The sequence below is a fragment of the Chenopodium album genome, chromosome 10 (genome assembly GCF_948465745.1).
Source record: "Chenopodium album chromosome 10, dcCheAlbu1.1, whole genome shotgun sequence".
Lineage (NCBI taxonomy): Eukaryota > Viridiplantae > Streptophyta > Magnoliopsida > Caryophyllales > Amaranthaceae > Chenopodium > Chenopodium album.
Genome location: NC_137843.1, coordinates 3,133,926 through 3,150,807, shown reverse-complemented (window position 1 = coordinate 3,150,807; position 16,882 = coordinate 3,133,926). Strand labels below are relative to the sequence as shown.

General features: G+C 37.2%; 2 protein-coding genes across 2 annotated transcripts; both read right to left on the bottom strand.

The window, feature by feature from the left end:
• Positions 1-697: 697 nt before the first annotated feature.
• LOC145563138 (uncharacterized) lies at positions 698-9,844 on the bottom strand. Its single transcript, XM_081623563.1, has 11 exons — positions 9,434-9,844; positions 8,801-8,979; positions 8,496-8,718; positions 8,252-8,393; positions 7,958-8,158; positions 7,400-7,531; positions 3,690-3,818; positions 2,823-3,238; positions 2,515-2,731; positions 1,808-1,998; positions 698-1,674 (listed from the first exon to the last, which is right to left on the bottom strand). Exons 1-11 carry the CDS (start codon positions 9,823-9,825, stop codon positions 1,497-1,499), a joined length of 2,400 nt encoding a protein of 799 aa, XP_081479689.1. The 5' UTR covers positions 9,826-9,844; the 3' UTR covers positions 698-1,496.
• Positions 9,845-10,564: 720 nt separating this feature from the next.
• LOC145563137 (uncharacterized) lies at positions 10,565-15,432 on the bottom strand. The gene is made up of 5 exons (XM_081623562.1): positions 14,946-15,432; positions 14,349-14,576; positions 12,780-12,863; positions 11,571-11,700; positions 10,565-11,481 (listed from the first exon to the last, which is right to left on the bottom strand). Exons 1-5 carry the CDS (start codon positions 15,326-15,328, stop codon positions 10,906-10,908), a joined length of 1,401 nt encoding a protein of 466 aa, XP_081479688.1. The 5' UTR covers positions 15,329-15,432; the 3' UTR covers positions 10,565-10,905.
• Positions 15,433-16,882: the final 1,450 nt, after the last annotated feature.

Sequence of the window (16,882 nt, the reverse complement as noted above, 5' to 3'; positions counted from 1 at the left end):
GCATAATCATTTCATTGAAATGTTAAATATTTATTTTTAAAAATTTTGAAACACTAACATGACTAGTTAAAGATAAAATTCTGTTTTTCTATTTGACAATTAAAGCGAAGCTGGAAACTTTAAACAAGTAATTAATCATTGTTTGCTTGTTACTTCAAGGGTAGCAGATTGATGGATTATTTATTTATTTATTTTTTTACTGTTTTAAAACATAATAAGCTTCATTGCCAAGATCTTTTGTAAAAAGTCTTGCAAAAACAAAGAAATTTTAAGTTTAGAAAAAATACATAGAAATACTAGTATTGTCATTCATTGTAAAGAAAAATTAATTTTTAACTTTTATCCTAAAATATTACATATCACATTTCAAATCAAATTATTAAAATCTTAAATTATCATCCTGCAATAATATAATATAAGAAAGTTTAACTTATAACTTGATCATGATTTGAAATGTATTTTCAATTTCAACTTAAAATACTTGAAAATAGATGCGAAAGTATAACACCATGAATAAAAGGACAAAAAAAATATTTAATAAAAAAAAAATCCATGGTTTGGACTTTGAAGAGACTATTACATCATGAAAGTGAATTTATATTCTGAGGGCCATACACCCACATAGTAATGTTTGCCATGAAAATGTAATAAAAAGTGTAGGGTATGATTATATTTATGGTATTAACCCATTTGCACAACGTGAACTCTTACATAAGAGCTTTTAGAAGGTATCATTCTTCCTGAATTAGGCAAAATGATAAAAATCCCACTGCTATTAAGGACTTCAATTATGAAGAACAAGACCCACTTCTTTTAAAAAGTTGGAAAAATTGTTAAAAAAGCGAATCCACCAACAAATCATCTTTTCATAAATTGAACATGATACATAATATAAGAGTATTGTAATGATTGATGATATCTTTCCAAAAAGACTTCTTATGTTGCTACAAAACTTTGTTGGTCCAATCAATTACAAAACATGGAACTACAAAAGCTCTCTTATACGTCAATCACATAAGTGATCAATTATACTTATTGACCAAAGAATGGGACCACGAGTGCGCGATCTTGCCTTTGTGTGCATAATATTGGCCGAGCAATGATAAAACACTTCCAGGGATCGGTTGTTTCGATCTAGTCCAATTCCGGAGTAATTGTTCTGATGTCGGAGTAATTGTTCTGATGTCTTGCATACATGGGGCAGTTTGAATTTTCCGTAGCTATATACTTATATTATAGGAGAGGGGTTTTGTAATATGAACACTTGCGATTTGGATTTTTAATCCAATCTTAGGGATCAACTGGGACTTAAATATGTGCAGTAAACAAGACGAAAAAACCAAGGGAGCTAAATAGTGCAGGAAATCCTGTGACACTTCAGTAGTTCAGACATCGACCAATCTTCCAGAAAACAGGACCAGGTTAAGGAGAACCGCCTTTGTTTTGCCTGCCTCTATAAAAATTATAATAATAATTTGCTGAAGCATGATGAACAGCTAGGACTCCATCATCTTCATAAGAAATGCAGTCTCCAAGGCGAACTCTTTACTTCTCATGTACCTGTTCTCTTCAACTATCTCAGTTGTTAAGTTCAGCAGAATAGGGCGAGCTGGGTCATATATTGTACGTTCTCGGACACGTGCAGCCCATTTTGCAGCTTCCCATACACCAAATCTGATTTTTTGAGCAGGAAGGAGGCATAGCATATAAAGGGGTTAGTGTTTAATATTATGCATCTGATTGACTGATCCACAAACATAACAGAGAGACAGAAATGAACAAAAATAAAGGCGGGAAAAAAAGTTACCTTGTGCTGAAACATGAGGTAATCAAGACAGCTGGGTAAACCACGTCATTTCTAATATTATTGTAAGGAGAGTATTTCTGCATTACTTGAAAATCTTCAACATCAAATGGATACCCAAATTCCTCATAATCAACTGGAGTCAAGGGTAGTATAGGATGCAGAAGTGTAGTTGTTGGATCCAAGAACGGAACCTGAAGAGAATTAGATATCAAACTGTAAGCAACATGGTGTTTGGCAAAGGTTATCTCTTCCATGCTGCAGTTTGCTCCACAAAGCATAAACTATTATGATATACTCGTATAAGAAATTAAACTAGTTTTTTGTAACACACAAATGGCATTTAAGTTGCTATAGCAAGCCATCAGCATTTAGCAAAAGCCCCCCGAGTCTTCCTTTTCTAATATCTGTCTCATTTTTTTTTTCTTTTTTTTTTTTCAGAGAGATATATGCAATTATATCTCATCAATATCTGGCTAATTTTATCTGGGCTAGTGAGATCTATCTTAAATCTAAGCTTAATATAAATGAACTTGCATGAAATAATTTAAGTGTTACTTGTGAATTTGTGATCAAGGTCCTAACAGGAGGATAGTAAGATGCCAGCTTGCATTAATCTAGTCAATAGTCACATTCACCTAATGAAACCAACACAGCAGGATAAAAGAGACGGGAGGGGGAAGGATTCAAAATAAAAGAACAAAAATGACCTTCAATACAGCAGCACGAAATAACTCTGGAGAAGCGTTAATAGCTGAAGCAACTAATAGCCCTCCAGCACTATAACCCCAGGCAGCAAGCTTGTTTTCATCCACAAAATTTTTCTCAACCAGAAATTTGCCACAACAAAGAAAGTCTTGTACGGAATTTAATTTCATAGTGCGTCTCCCATCATGGTGCCACTTCTTACCTCTGCCACCTCCACCTCTAAACAGAGCAAAATTTACAATTACAGTAAGCAGTCAGTAAAATCAAAAATAAAGGAAGAATTTAAGCTGTTTAACAAGTCTCAACATACCTGACATCTGCATATGCAATAAGCCAACCACGATCAAGAAGACTTTTTAGTTCACTGCGCCAGCGTTTGTCTAACAGTTCGCCATAAGCTCCATGGCCATGAAGTAATGCAGGGTTCTGATTTCCTTTTTTGTTTCTGGGTGAATAAACGACAGTCAATGGTATCATGACCCCATCATGTGAGCAGACGTTATGTTGTTCACAAGCATAAAACTCAGAAAGGTCATTCCAAAGATTTTCCTCATCCTTATGCTTATTTTCCTCAGGATCAAAACGAAGAGAACTTGGTGATCTATCATTTAATGAAGTAGAGGATTTTCCATATAGAATTCTTGTCCTCTCATGAAGCAGATTTTGTTGCTGAATAATGTTCCATTTGTCACTCATAAGATCATAATCAACCACTGCATCAGGCATCTGTGTGATAGAAGAGGTTGCCAAAGGTTATTAGAAATAGCTAGTTTGCAAGTAAGTACTTCGCACATAGGTAAAGAAGTATTAAAGATTTACAACAGAGCATAAGCAAATAGCAAGCACAAGGAGAAGAGAGGACAGAAAATTGTAAGACAGTTGAAAAGATCCTAAGGTTCCTAAATAAAAAAGTGCTCTATGCCTATGGGCAGGGATATTAAAGGAAAAATAAAAAATAAAAATAACAAACAAAGGGGAAGCTCAGACTTATAATTCAGTTCACCATAATCCGAAAGTCAAAATATATTGTATTAGACTGGAAATGGACACAAGTGCTACACTGGTATGCCTATCAGCCTACTTGGAATAATTACATGGCATGCAAGACAGGCAAGTCCCAGAATTTAAGAAGAAAAAAAAGTCCCATCATCCATGCATGGATTAGACATTTACATACCAGTGGAGAAGAAACTGTAAAGCGAACTGTGGATGAATTGAAATCATAATTTGGTCCGGGTAAAATTTCACAAATATGCTTCGGCAAAGGAAGGAAAAGTGGACTATGCTCCACCAAACGAACTGCTGCCTAAAAGATAAAAGAGGAGCAACAGTTAAAGAATTAAATATAGAACAATAGCCAAAGATACCTGAGTAATAGCTAAAAAAAAGCAGCAATGAAATGTCAATATGAATTGTGAGAGAACTGGAAAGTTTATAGAGTCACCATAAGCATACACCAAAATTACCTCAAGTGATGATAGAAAAAGCTATAGTTTGTTATAGAAACGATACAATCAATCAATCAATCAATCAATCAAAGCCTTAATCCCAAAAGTGGGGTCGGCTAACATGAACCAAATTTGATTATTCCGTGTAGTCATCAACATAAATCTTTCTCCTCCATCCCTTACGATCCAAAACTTCATCCTCACGTAAATCCATGCACTTCATATCCTTCCTCACTCCTTCCAACCAAGTCATCTTTGGTCTCCCTCTTCCTCGTTTAATCCCTCCATGGTCCCACTCTTCCACTCTTCGCACCGGTGCACCCTCGGGTCTCCGTCTTACATGTCCAAACCAACGCAGACGATTTTCCCTTAATTTATCTACAATGCCCGCCACACCTACTTTCTTGCGAATAACCTCATTTCTGATTCTATCTCTTAAAGTGTTTCCACACATCCACCTTAACATGCGCATTTCCGTAACCTCCATCTTTTTAATATGCTCTTTCTTAGAAGCCCAACATTCTGTACCATAGAGCAACACTGGTCTTATGGCAGTCCTGTAGAATTTTCCCTTCAACTTTAAGGGAATGCTGCGGTCGCATAACACTCCCGTGGCCGCTCTCCATTTAAGCCACCCTGACTTAATCCTGTGGGTCACGTCTTGATCAATGTCACCATTCTTCTGGATGATCGACCCTAGGTACTTAAAACATTCACTCATGGTCAAATCCTTTCCATCCAAACTCACCACTTCATTGCTTGTCCCCCTCTGAGTGCCAAAACGACATACCAAATATTCAGTCTTACTCCGACTTAGCTTAAACCCTCTAGATTCCAACCTTTGCCTCCATTGCTCCAACTTGACATTAACCCCATCCTTAGTCTCATCCACCAAAACGATATCATCTGCGAACAGCATACACCATGGAACCTCATCTTGAATTGGTCTAGTTAATTCATCTAGAACCGTTGCAAAAAGAAAAGGGCTTAATGCAGACCCTTGATGCAATCCGATTGTAATAGGGAAATCTTTTGTCAACCCTCCGCATGTCCTCACATTTGTTGACACATCCCGATACATATCCTTAACTAGGTCTACATACCTTCGTGGGATACCTTTCTTCAACATTGCCCACCAAAGTATCTCTCTTGGCACCTTGTCATATGCCTTCTCTAAATCAATAAAGACCATATGAAGATCTTTCTTCTTTACCCTATAAAACTCCATCATTTGTCTTATCAAATGGATTGCCTCCATAGTAGATCTCCCAGGCATAAAACCAAATTGGTTATCTGAAATGCTTGTGCATGCCCTCAACCTTTGTTCAATCACCCTTTCCCACAACTTCATAGTATGGCTCATAAGCTTAATTCCTCGATAGTTAGAACAATCTTGAGCGTCTCCTTTGTTTTTATAAACCGGGACCAAGGTGCTCTTCCTCCAATCTTGTGGGATCCTTGTAGCCGTCCATATCTTGTTGAAAAGGTTTGTTAACCAATCAATACCAATCTTACCCAAACACCTCCACACCTCTATCGGTACCCCATCAGGGCCAACCGCCTTCTTAGGTTTCATCTTCCTCAGTGCAATCTCCACCTCTACTCTCCTAATCCTTCGCACATACTCCATGTTGATTTCTTCATCACTCATAGAGGTATCTCCTATCACAACTCCATTACTTCCATTAAATAATTCATCGAAGTACCCCTTCCACCTGTCCTTGATGCCCTCCTCTTGCACTAGGACCATTTGGTTCTTATCTTTGACACACTTCACCATGCCAATATCCTTCCTTGCCTCTTGTCTTCTCTTTGCCATCTTATAAATGATCCTTTCTCCCTCCTTGGAATCAAGCTTTTCATAAACCTCCTGATATGCCTTTTCTTTTGCTTGGCGAACAGCTGCCTTTGCCTTACTCTTAGCCTCCTTATACGCTGCAAAGGTTTCATCACTCCTACATTTTCCTAAGGCTTGATAGCATTCCCTTTTTTGCTTAATTACTGCTTTCACCTCTTCATTCCACCACGAAGTATCTCTCTGTACCGAAGTTCTTCCCCTTACTTCCCCTAAGACCTCTTTGGCCACTCTTAGGAAACAGTTCTTCATTCGTAACCAAGTCATGTCCGGATCCACCTCTCCATCCCAATCCGCTTCTTCAATTACCTTTTCTGTAAAAACCTTAGCTTTTGCATCCCTTAGGGTCCACCATCTTATCCTTGGTTCTTCTTGTCTAACTTTTTTCTTCGCCTTCTCTTTCAGACGAATAGTCATTACCAATAGCCGGTGTTGGGTGACCACACTCTCCCCTGGGATAACCTTACAGTTTATGCAACTTTGTCTATCTATGCTCCTTGTGAGCAGGAAGTCTATTTGAGTTGCATTTGCTCCATTCCGAAAAGTTATCAAGTGTGAATCCCTCTTCTTAAACCAAGTATTAGCCAAAATTAAATCATATGATTGGGCAAAATCCATAATAGCTTCACCACCGGCGTCCCTCTGCCCATACCCAAAGCCTCCATGGACACTCTCATAGCCATCTCGGCTCGCCCCAACGTGCCCATTTAGATCCCCTCCAATATATAACTTCTCTGAGTGGTGGACACCCTGCACCACCTCGTCTAGGTCCTCCCAAAATTGTCGTGTCTCTTCTGCATCTAAACCCACTTGGGGAGCATAAGCACTGATAACATTCACAATCTCCTTGCCACATAGCAACTTCAGCCTTATCAACCTATCGTTCTTCCGATAGACCTCGATCACCTCTTTTGCCAACCTCTCATCGAGAACCACACCAACTCCGTTCCTAGCTCCACCATTCCTTGTTCTGTGGCTCGTTTCTTGCCCAACATACCATACCTTATACCCCAAAACCAAGCCTCGAGCTCCTTCTCCTGTCCATCTTGTCTCTTGGAGGCACATGATGTTCACGCGTCGTCTTTTCATTACTTCTACCAATTCTGCTGATTTTCCCGTAAGAGACCCCACATTCCAAGAACCAATCCGCAAACTAAATTCTTTTCTCCCACGCTCCCTCCTGATCCCAACTCCAAGCCCTTGATTATTTGACACCACAATTGGGCAATATGGCGCGTCGCTTCTGGGCGACGACCTAGCAACCCTTACATACTTATCACTGCACCCGGGTCTGGGAAGTGCAGCGCGTCGCTCAGTAGGGAACGCCCCAATGGCACGCCCTTGCTCATTTGACACCACACTCGGGCAATGTGGCGCGTCGCTTCTGGGCGACGATGTGGAGAAATTGAAGCCTTTATTTAAGCACTAGACGAGGTTGTTATATGCCTTCTATCATGGTACAGATAACAGTTTACCCCTTTAAAAAGCTAAAACACACTTCTAATTTTTCTACTTGTTTCTTGGGTACAAATAATTCATCAACAAATATACACTATATGAATAAATTACTGAACTCAGCCTTACCTTATGAGTGGGCAAAGGTAGAGGAACCGTACATAGCCTTAAAGTCTGACCTTCCCTCAAAATAAGTACCAAGTGTGTGTCATTGAAATCAACATCCACAATGACCATATTAGGGTCATCAACGAATACACTCTGCATTGAATGGTCAATAACAAGATTGTCAATTCCTAAGTTTTGAGTTCAGAATATCAACATAATTCTTTATATCATTATTAGTAACAGTAAAACATGATATCCCTTAAGACCAAATGCGGCATTATCTTCCAGCCAATGCTAGAGACTTCTGTTTGATTGAATTCAGGATTAGAGGCTTAGACTAAGTACCTAAAGAGAGGCATAAGTAGCTGAATGACTAAAGTCCAACCACACAAAACAGGCCACAATAAGGAATAGTAAAAATTGAAAGATCGAATGTGAGATAATAGCCCTTGAAATTTGAGAGTATCCAACTCAATGTTATCGAATTAAACTGGAGAACATGGAGAATAATCAAAGAAAAACATGATGCCTGTGGAGGCAAAAAACATAAAGTTAGCATCAGCCAGAACCCTCACATACCTCCCACACTCTATTACCAGGAGCAATATCAATAGGTGAGCGAAGAAGATAATGATTATCAACTGGCTGTCCTTCCCTTGCAGCATCTGTGAACAAATAAAGGTATCCTCGATGATGCTCCACAACACAATGGACAAATGGCTCACCTTCCCAAACTAATGTCATCCCTGACAAAGGGTTGGCAGAATCTATCAAAAACACCTGGAGGCCAATGGGTAAAATTGCTTCAGACCAATCCATGTTAAAATTAATCCTGGAAGATGGCTGCATGAACTGAAAGTCTGAAAGTGTTACCTTTGAAGCCGTAGTTGAGAATATATATGCAGTCACAAACTGAAAATCTTTTGTGTGCCGAATGCTAACATAGACATTCTCCTTTGGCTCTTCAAGAAGCAAGACATCATCATCATTTGATCCAAGGATGCTACAATACAGCCTAACAGCAAAGAAACAAAAACATTATGGACTATGTTAAGCCATACAAGTACAGCAGCACAAATACACTTAAGAATTTCAGATGTAAGCAAGAAGTACGAACTTGCAAGGCCGTTTATAGTGATCGGTGACAATGTAAAACAGTGACTGCCCATTCTTGGTCCATGCCACATTCGAAACCCAATCAGCCTGTGGCTTATCACACAAAGCACCAGTAATCAAGTCCCTCACAGATAACTTGAAAAAATCATTGTCTTTGTCATACATAGTATAGGCAATATGGCGGTGATCAGGTGACACCTCACACAGTTCCTCAAAAGCATAACCTACAATGAGAAAGCTACATGTCAAAAACAAAATGCCAATCAACTAGATCAAGTATAAAACATATAAGCAAAATATTGAAACCTCCAAATCTCTCGGCTTCCTGATTGTAATCAATCAACTTCTGTTCAATCCTTTTACCAGACGTGAAATCAAACCCGGAAAATGGAGACTTATTTGATATAAACTCTTCATTTAAACATGCCAATCGACGACATAACACTGGAAATTGCTTTCCTTCTTCAACCCTTCTATAATACAACCTGTATGTGCCCTTAATTAAGTTGAAACAAACAATTAGTCAGGTTCAGATTCCTGCAACACATCACTCCCCTTAACCCCACAAATACTATGTACAGTGGCAATCAACAGAACTCATTGACTTCTTTTCGACGAAATTAATTACTGACAATTATGTAAATCAATCATGAGATGGATTTAAGTATTGAAGTTCTTCTATAAATTACAAATACCCTCACAATGGCTAAGAATAGTGTTTCAACTTCAATAACACAATTATTTTCCTATAATCTAATACTCCAAATTAAATCAAACAATAAGATCAATTGAATTCAAAAGTACAACAAACACAACAACAGAAACATAAATTCCATCAAAAGCCATTATAATTTCATCAAACAAAAACCAACCCACCATTAACATTCATTAATAATACCTAAAAACAAAAAAGAAATTAAGAAGGAGAGAGAAAGAGACCAGGGACCCCAACGAAATGGGGGCGAGGAGAGATCATAAGGCAAGCGAGAAGCAATCTCAGACTGAAGTTTGTTCTGAAGTTGTTGTGTTTCAGACAAGACAGCTTCAGTGTACTTCTCTTCTTGTTCCATGTAAACATCCATGTGTCGCATCGCCACCTTGTCGTCAAGCTTCGACATCCAACTGTAGTTATCCTCCCATGTTTCGCCGTGTGGCGCCGTCATCTTCTCCGTCTTCTTCGGCGGTTTTGGTGGTGTTGGTGGAGGCGGTGGTTTTGCGGGCTGTTTTTTCTGGGTTTTCCGGTGAGCATGTCGGAGAAATGAGTACAAAGAGGTTTGTTTTGAAGGTTTGAGATGATAATTGAGAAGGGATGTTTGAAGGAATTGTTTCATTGAGAGTGAAAATGCTGAAATTGGGAGTTTGATTTGTTCAGAGGTTTTTGGTGAAATCAAGGGTTTTGGAAGGGTTTATGGTTAAAAGATGTTTACCTAAATATTACGAGTACATTTTTACAGAATGAAAAAATTATGGAGTAAATTTTATAAATTCATTCATTTTGAGATGAATGCAATGAGATTTTTACTTGATACAACACAGTATAAATTTTCTTATCTCTAAACTGAAAAATATGGTTCAAGTTTTTTAAGTTTGGACGAAGATAAATAAATATGAAATACTTCGAAAAGGATGGAAGACGAACTTTGTTTTTCGTCTAAAATCAAGTAAATACAGCGTAACCCAAGTATTGGAGTACTCGCTATATAAATAGGGAATAAACAAAGGTGTTCATATTATATGGCTATGGATTAAGTTTTTTAAAAAGAGAGTAATTTGCTAGCAAATTCAGAGTATTGAAAACTATAGGGAATTCAACCAATAGTTCGACTATCACTCTGAGTAATAGCTGTCTTCATACTAGGTCTCAATGTCTAAATGATTTTTGAGTACATAGCATAAAACAGAAACTTGACTCACAGGTAACACCTTGTGGACGAGGCACCCTTGTAGGAGACAGTTGCAGAAGAACATAGTATGCATGCACCATCTACAGAAATGCTGGGATCTAAGATACTTATAGCCAGTTCTCAATACAACGATAGAGGCATATGCGAAATACTTTTCCAAGAACAATAACAATTAGTTACCCTTCTATTAGATCTACAACCAGCATAATTTAGTACAATTACAAGGATGAATCATGGTTGATCCTTCCAAAAAGAGCAAAACCCTTCTGCTTAATAAGTTCCGATATTTTCCCAAAAGATAGATAATACCCTACAATTAGGTACCTAAACAAATGAACTTGATATCCCAAAAGATACACCATACTACCCACAAAATGGTACCTAAAACCAATGAGCTTGCTATCCCAATACAGTAGATAGTTTCATGATTCCCAAAAGGCAGAACAGTAACCATCCTCTTAAGAAGAGAGGTTAAGCAAACTGTCAGTACTGCAGTACTGCAGCAACTCAAGTTTTGTTCCTAGACCTTAGCCTTCGAGCAGTGCTATCAACCTTGGTTTCTGAATTGTTTGGATCCTTCATAGCAGAAACAAGTTCTTCTCTTGGAATTTCATTTGCTTCCAAAGACATCTCACCAACAATGTCAACATTTTCTTGAGCGGACCTCCTCCCTGATCGCCTGACAGAGAGTTTTGGATTCAACTCATCAACAGAGGGAGTTGAAGATTTTGGACCGTTCATGTTAGGAACAGGCGTATTTACCGAGTCTTCACTCACTGTCACTAATTCCTTGCCAGCATCAGTATTTTCTTTCTTAGATCTTTTCCTCGGTCTCCCAACACCCTCTGACTTTGGATCTGATTCACCAAGAGTCACAGCCTTATTTTCAGACTGTGGGTTGAGTTCAGTATTCTGAACAATTGCTTTGTCATCAGAACCAGTATCATTGGGTAGCTCCATACCCTCAAAAGGAAGAGACCTTTTCACAGGTTGTGGAGCATCAGAACTATTCTCTGTATCTGGAGGAGCGCGTTTTGTTGTAATAAGATAATGTGCCACTGATTTGTATCCCAAGTTGCTGATCTGGAGCAGGAAAGGAAAATAAACTAATACAATATACAATATCCAAAACTCTGCAGAAACTACTAAGTTACACGACCAAGAAAGTCTACCCTTTTGTACAGAGCCCCAGTTGGACACCATCCTCTAGCTTGGCGACACAAACTGCAGTTGCAAATCCCACGACAAGGAGGGCAAATCCAATCTGGGTTTTGATTGGCTTCTACAACATGCTCCCCATATCTGTCATTGACAACCATCACAGAAACAATAGCATCAGATTAGATGGTGAAGAATAAAGATTGTTATACAAATAATTAGATCTGCAATGGTCATAATCGGACCCCATCTCAGTTCAATTAGCAAATAGAATTATACAAAGTATAACATACAAGTACATTGCTGGTGCAAGGTGCAGCAGGTTATGCTTTTTTGTTCACCTGGTTTCAAGTGATATGGAGAAGACATACAATGAGACAAGTGTGAACCTTATGTACCCAAAGATTCATTCATTTAAAAGCAAGTTGAATGTATGAAAAAGGTGTTGACCAGAAGTACAGAGAATAGGGAGTACGGGATTGATATAAAAAATATATAAAGATATGTTGAAATTTACTCTATAACTCCAAAGGATCAAACCAGTGTTAATTTGGCAAATTAATATCTGTAAGTTGAACATAATTGGCCTTATTTAACAATTTAGGTACGGAATTATATTCCCATGCCAAATTAGACAGCGAATATGGTAGAACTGATCAAAACACGATTACCACCAGAAGCAGAAAACCCTGAGTAATTACTCAAAAGAGATTTAGCTTGGATTTTAAGTGATCTTCAACAAATTTGTTGATTGAGTTGGAGTATTCTGCGTTCATTGATTTCCAAAATAAGAGGGTGTGGTAAGATGTAGAATGTAGTCTATGTACTATAACATTGCTTGATCACGTATCATAAATTTCCACACGTATCAGCTCTTCCTATGGCTGTAAATTTAGAAATCTTGGGTCTAACAACAAAGTTAAAGCCTTTTCATAGTAGCTTGTTTAGAAGGTTTTCAGCCACTTGAGTGCATTATCCTTGTTTTATGAGTCTAGCATCTTAAGATTTTTCTAGCTCGAGAGCGGACTAAGATTTTTTTTGGAACAGGGGGGGGGGGGGGGGGGGGGGAGAGGGGGGAATGCTTTGTAATGATGTGAGCATGATTCATAACACACTTTTTTCTTACCTCTAGTTTTATACTGTAGATGATTTCTTCACTTTCTTTCAGTAAACTCCAGTTTATCTGACTAATACATATGGACGAGAATAAAGAATATGCATACCTCATCATAAGACAATCCCCACAAAACTGTCCTTGGACAAGATTGCAATTGCTGCAGCGAGTGCGCTGTCCAAGTGTCTTCTGCCTGTGAAACGGATGAATTTTAGTAAATATCTATGAGTCGAAACTCAAAAGGCACAACAAGGTCCATGAAAACGTACAAGCAGCTGCATCGGATATAATATGAGAGACACTGTGAATCCTAACACACTGAGAACTTGGGAGAAGTATAACATTTGCTCCACCCACACAAAAATTTATGTTAATTCTAAAAATTAAGTTGTAATGTTTCATTGCTTTTTCCTAATATGAGAGTGATTCCATCTGCAAAAGAGTGATGTCATGAAGTATGATAGATTATTTTACTAGACATAAAGATAGAAAAAGAAATCTAACTGCTCCATAAGTTAGAAGCAGCTAATCTAAGCTCCATATTACACGATAACTATATTTCCAGCTCCAAATGAAGGCTACTTCCTATGAATAACTTTCTTATTCGATGATTAGGGAGAAAAGGCAGAACCATAAACTGGAAAAAAAAAATTATATAAATAAAAACTAGATTTAATAACAGCATAATCTGTTAGCAAAATGGAAGTTTTATGGAAACTACTCAAATGATTCGGCAGTATCTTGGTCTACAATCCACCATACTTGGCGAAGTATAGAGACACCCTAAGCATCACTAGTTCTCAATACCTGTTAACTAGTCAAATATTCAGCAGCAGAAATTGAACTTTCTAAGAAAGTTTAATAGGTAATTTAGGCCATTCTTAGAAATATAGGTCCATGCTTTTATGTACAAAAATCAGAACAAGGCAGAAACCATAAAGAGGTAAACATACAAAATGTCACTTCACATCCAAACATACAAGGATTTTTCACTGCAATGACAAAATTATCTCTTAAACCCTTAGTATTAAAGACTTGTACTCTAATGTCACCACCAAATTCTGACAAAAGGTTAACCGCTAGCTAGTACACACATAGAAGAAGAGATTTCCGAATGCATATTGGTTACCGTGAATGCCAATACAAATGCCTAAGACTTTGATCTCTCCTAAAGTCCTAAGTTCTACTTTCAACAAAGACAACAAAATTCTGACATTCAAGACAAAGAAACCTGGTAGCTCAAAATTAGAAGTTGGTCCATTAGGCAAGCAAATGACTGGCCAAAACGAAGTATAATATCATGGAACAGAAGTTACCAAATCAGATAGACACAACAAAATCCATGGTTTAGCTTTAACAATATAATAGAGTTAATTAAATTGCTTCACATTACAGGATAATTTAAAATTTCCCATAGAATTCGTGCAACCGGCTTTTCCGGCTCAAAGGACCTTTTAACTTCTATAAGAGCTATAAACAACAAAGCTTAACCAAAAGGTTAAAGTTAAACAATAAGGCACTTCCGTTTGTCGGATCTAAAATAAGCTTCCACCCATATCTATCAACAAGTTCTCGATACACACACCTCCACACGCATAAACATACACATACACGCACATGAAACAGTAAGCAATAATGAACTACATAATGAGATACCAAATGACAATGAAACCCTCACCGGCACTGATGGCAAGTCTTCCCACTGACCGGATCATAAATCCGAGTTCCATCTGCTCTATACCCATCGACGAAAAATGTCCAGGGCATCTCCGTATTCCCCAACAGTTTCTCATGCTCTTCAGTATAAATCTCGGGCTTTGCCCCCTCTTCCAACACAATGTCCCTACCTCTTTTTGGTTTCTCCTCCTTTGGCTCAGTGTAGGTTACTGGTGGCGCATTTTGCAGCCTAAACCCCATCAAAGCAACATCAGATTCATAATTTCACTAAACTAACAAAAGTAACAATATTAAACCATAAATTGCTAGCATAATCGATTAAATAATTCATGCAATACATTTTGAACATCCAAATTTAATAGCAAACCCTGAACAATTTCTTAAAAATTGTCACAACCCACAACAAATTCTCAAAAATATAATGTCTACTAAAAACCCTACTTTAAATCTTCAACACCATCTGATCAAATCTCAAAACCCCACTAATAAAATACCAAAAAAAAATAAATAAATAAATAAATAAATAACAATAAAAAAAACCCAGAAAATTAATTGTGGAATCAAAGCAAAATCAAATAAAATGAAGAAGGTAATAGACCTGGAAGAACGGCGGCGTTCAGAGGGAACCGAAGGCGGAGACTTGAGAGGGGTATTTTGGTCAAACTGAGTTCTTCTTGGTGTTCGTTTGGTAGCAACAATGGACTTAAGTTGAAGAGAGAGATCGACAATGCCAAGTTTCTGTAAACGTTCACGGTTTTCTTTAATCCGTTGCTCTCTCGTTTGCTCATAATTCGAAACTGTTTCAGCAACAGCAGGTTGCTGTTCTTTCTGGGGTTGTTCCTGTTGCTGGGGTTGTTCGTTGTTGTTGTTTGATTTGGGAGTAATTTCAGCAACAGGAGGCGGCGGAGGAACTGGCGGAAGAGAAGGAGGAGTTGCCTGAAGTTGGTGTTTAGCAACGGCGGACCTCCGTGTAATTGCCATTGTTGGTCACAGGAGAAAAACCCCAACGGTCGAAGGGGGGAAAGAGAGGGGTTTTTAGAACACAAGACTGAGGTTGAATTTTTTTGAACAGTGATTATTTTATGTACTCGTTTTTCATTTTCAGTTACAATAATAAGGTAATTTTGTATAACATGGGCTTAAATGGATGATTCTGTTTCTTAAAAATAGAATAGTTATAAATACACGGGCCCATGGGACTATGGGAGCTCATTGTCATGGAAATGTGATTGTAAACAATTTGTATCCTAATATGGACAATGATGTAACGAGTAAGAGAATGATTTATGATTATGATTATGATTATGATTATGAATATGAGTGAATTATTGTTGATTGGGATATTTGAATTCGTAACATATTTGGAAGGTTATTGTGATTAAAATAGGATAAGAAATTGATTATTTCTAGTTTGCAATCTTATTTTGTAATAAGGTAAGATAATTAGTGATTTAGTATATTCTATGCATTAAAAAAGATTATACTGAGGAAATTTCATAAAATGGAAGCTGATTTATTAAATAATGATGTATGCATAAAGTTTAATTGGCATTGATACATTTTTTAAATTGGCAATGATATAGAAACGTATGAATGTATGATGCAATCACACAATTATTGATATTATCAATGATGGTCGAGTTTAACTAAATTCTAGTTTGTATCTGTACTATGTATAATCACAGTCAATCAACCGTCACACACGTTATCTAAATCATAATAAATTTGTTATAGTGATTTTGTTTCCATTTCTCTTTGATAGTAAAGATATACGTACTAATGCTTATTGTAGACATCTTTCTCATATGGATAGATAATGTAATACTAAAACTAGTGTGTGGCTCGGAGAATGTCTCGAGTTTTACTTTGTATTTATTTAGTGTTTTCTTCATACCTTCACTTATATTCACATGCATCAAACTTATTATAACACACAACACTTACATTAATTTAAACATACACGATAAAATTACTCTACTTCAATATGTGTTATCAACATTCAATTGGAATTACAAAAACACAAATTAATTGATCCCCAATGAACAAGAAATAAAACACATACAATTGTAGCTCCACATTAGGCACCTTCTAAAATTTCACTCCCCATCTCAACTAAAAGTATTGTAATCAATTAACTTAAATCACTTTCTGCACTAACAACAAAGTCCTCCATATGTAAGACCAAATTAGAACAAGCTATTATAAACCGTCAACCTAACAACACCTAAGCTTCACCAATAAAACCATTTCTCTACTTACATGCAACGCTCTCACTTTTTCCAAGAGTAACACTTGTATTTAGATTGGTTACTACTATACGCTTGTTCAAACTAGTCCATTAATACACCAATTGTTGCTAAACTACCTCCTTGAATTTATTCATATATATGCATATCATAATACACCATTCCATATTCTTCTCAAACCATCCATTTACTATTATAAACTTGGGTCAAACCAAATTTAGCAATTCGCTCAACGTTACAAGTTTTCTTCATACCATCACATAAATACACATACATCAAACTAATTATC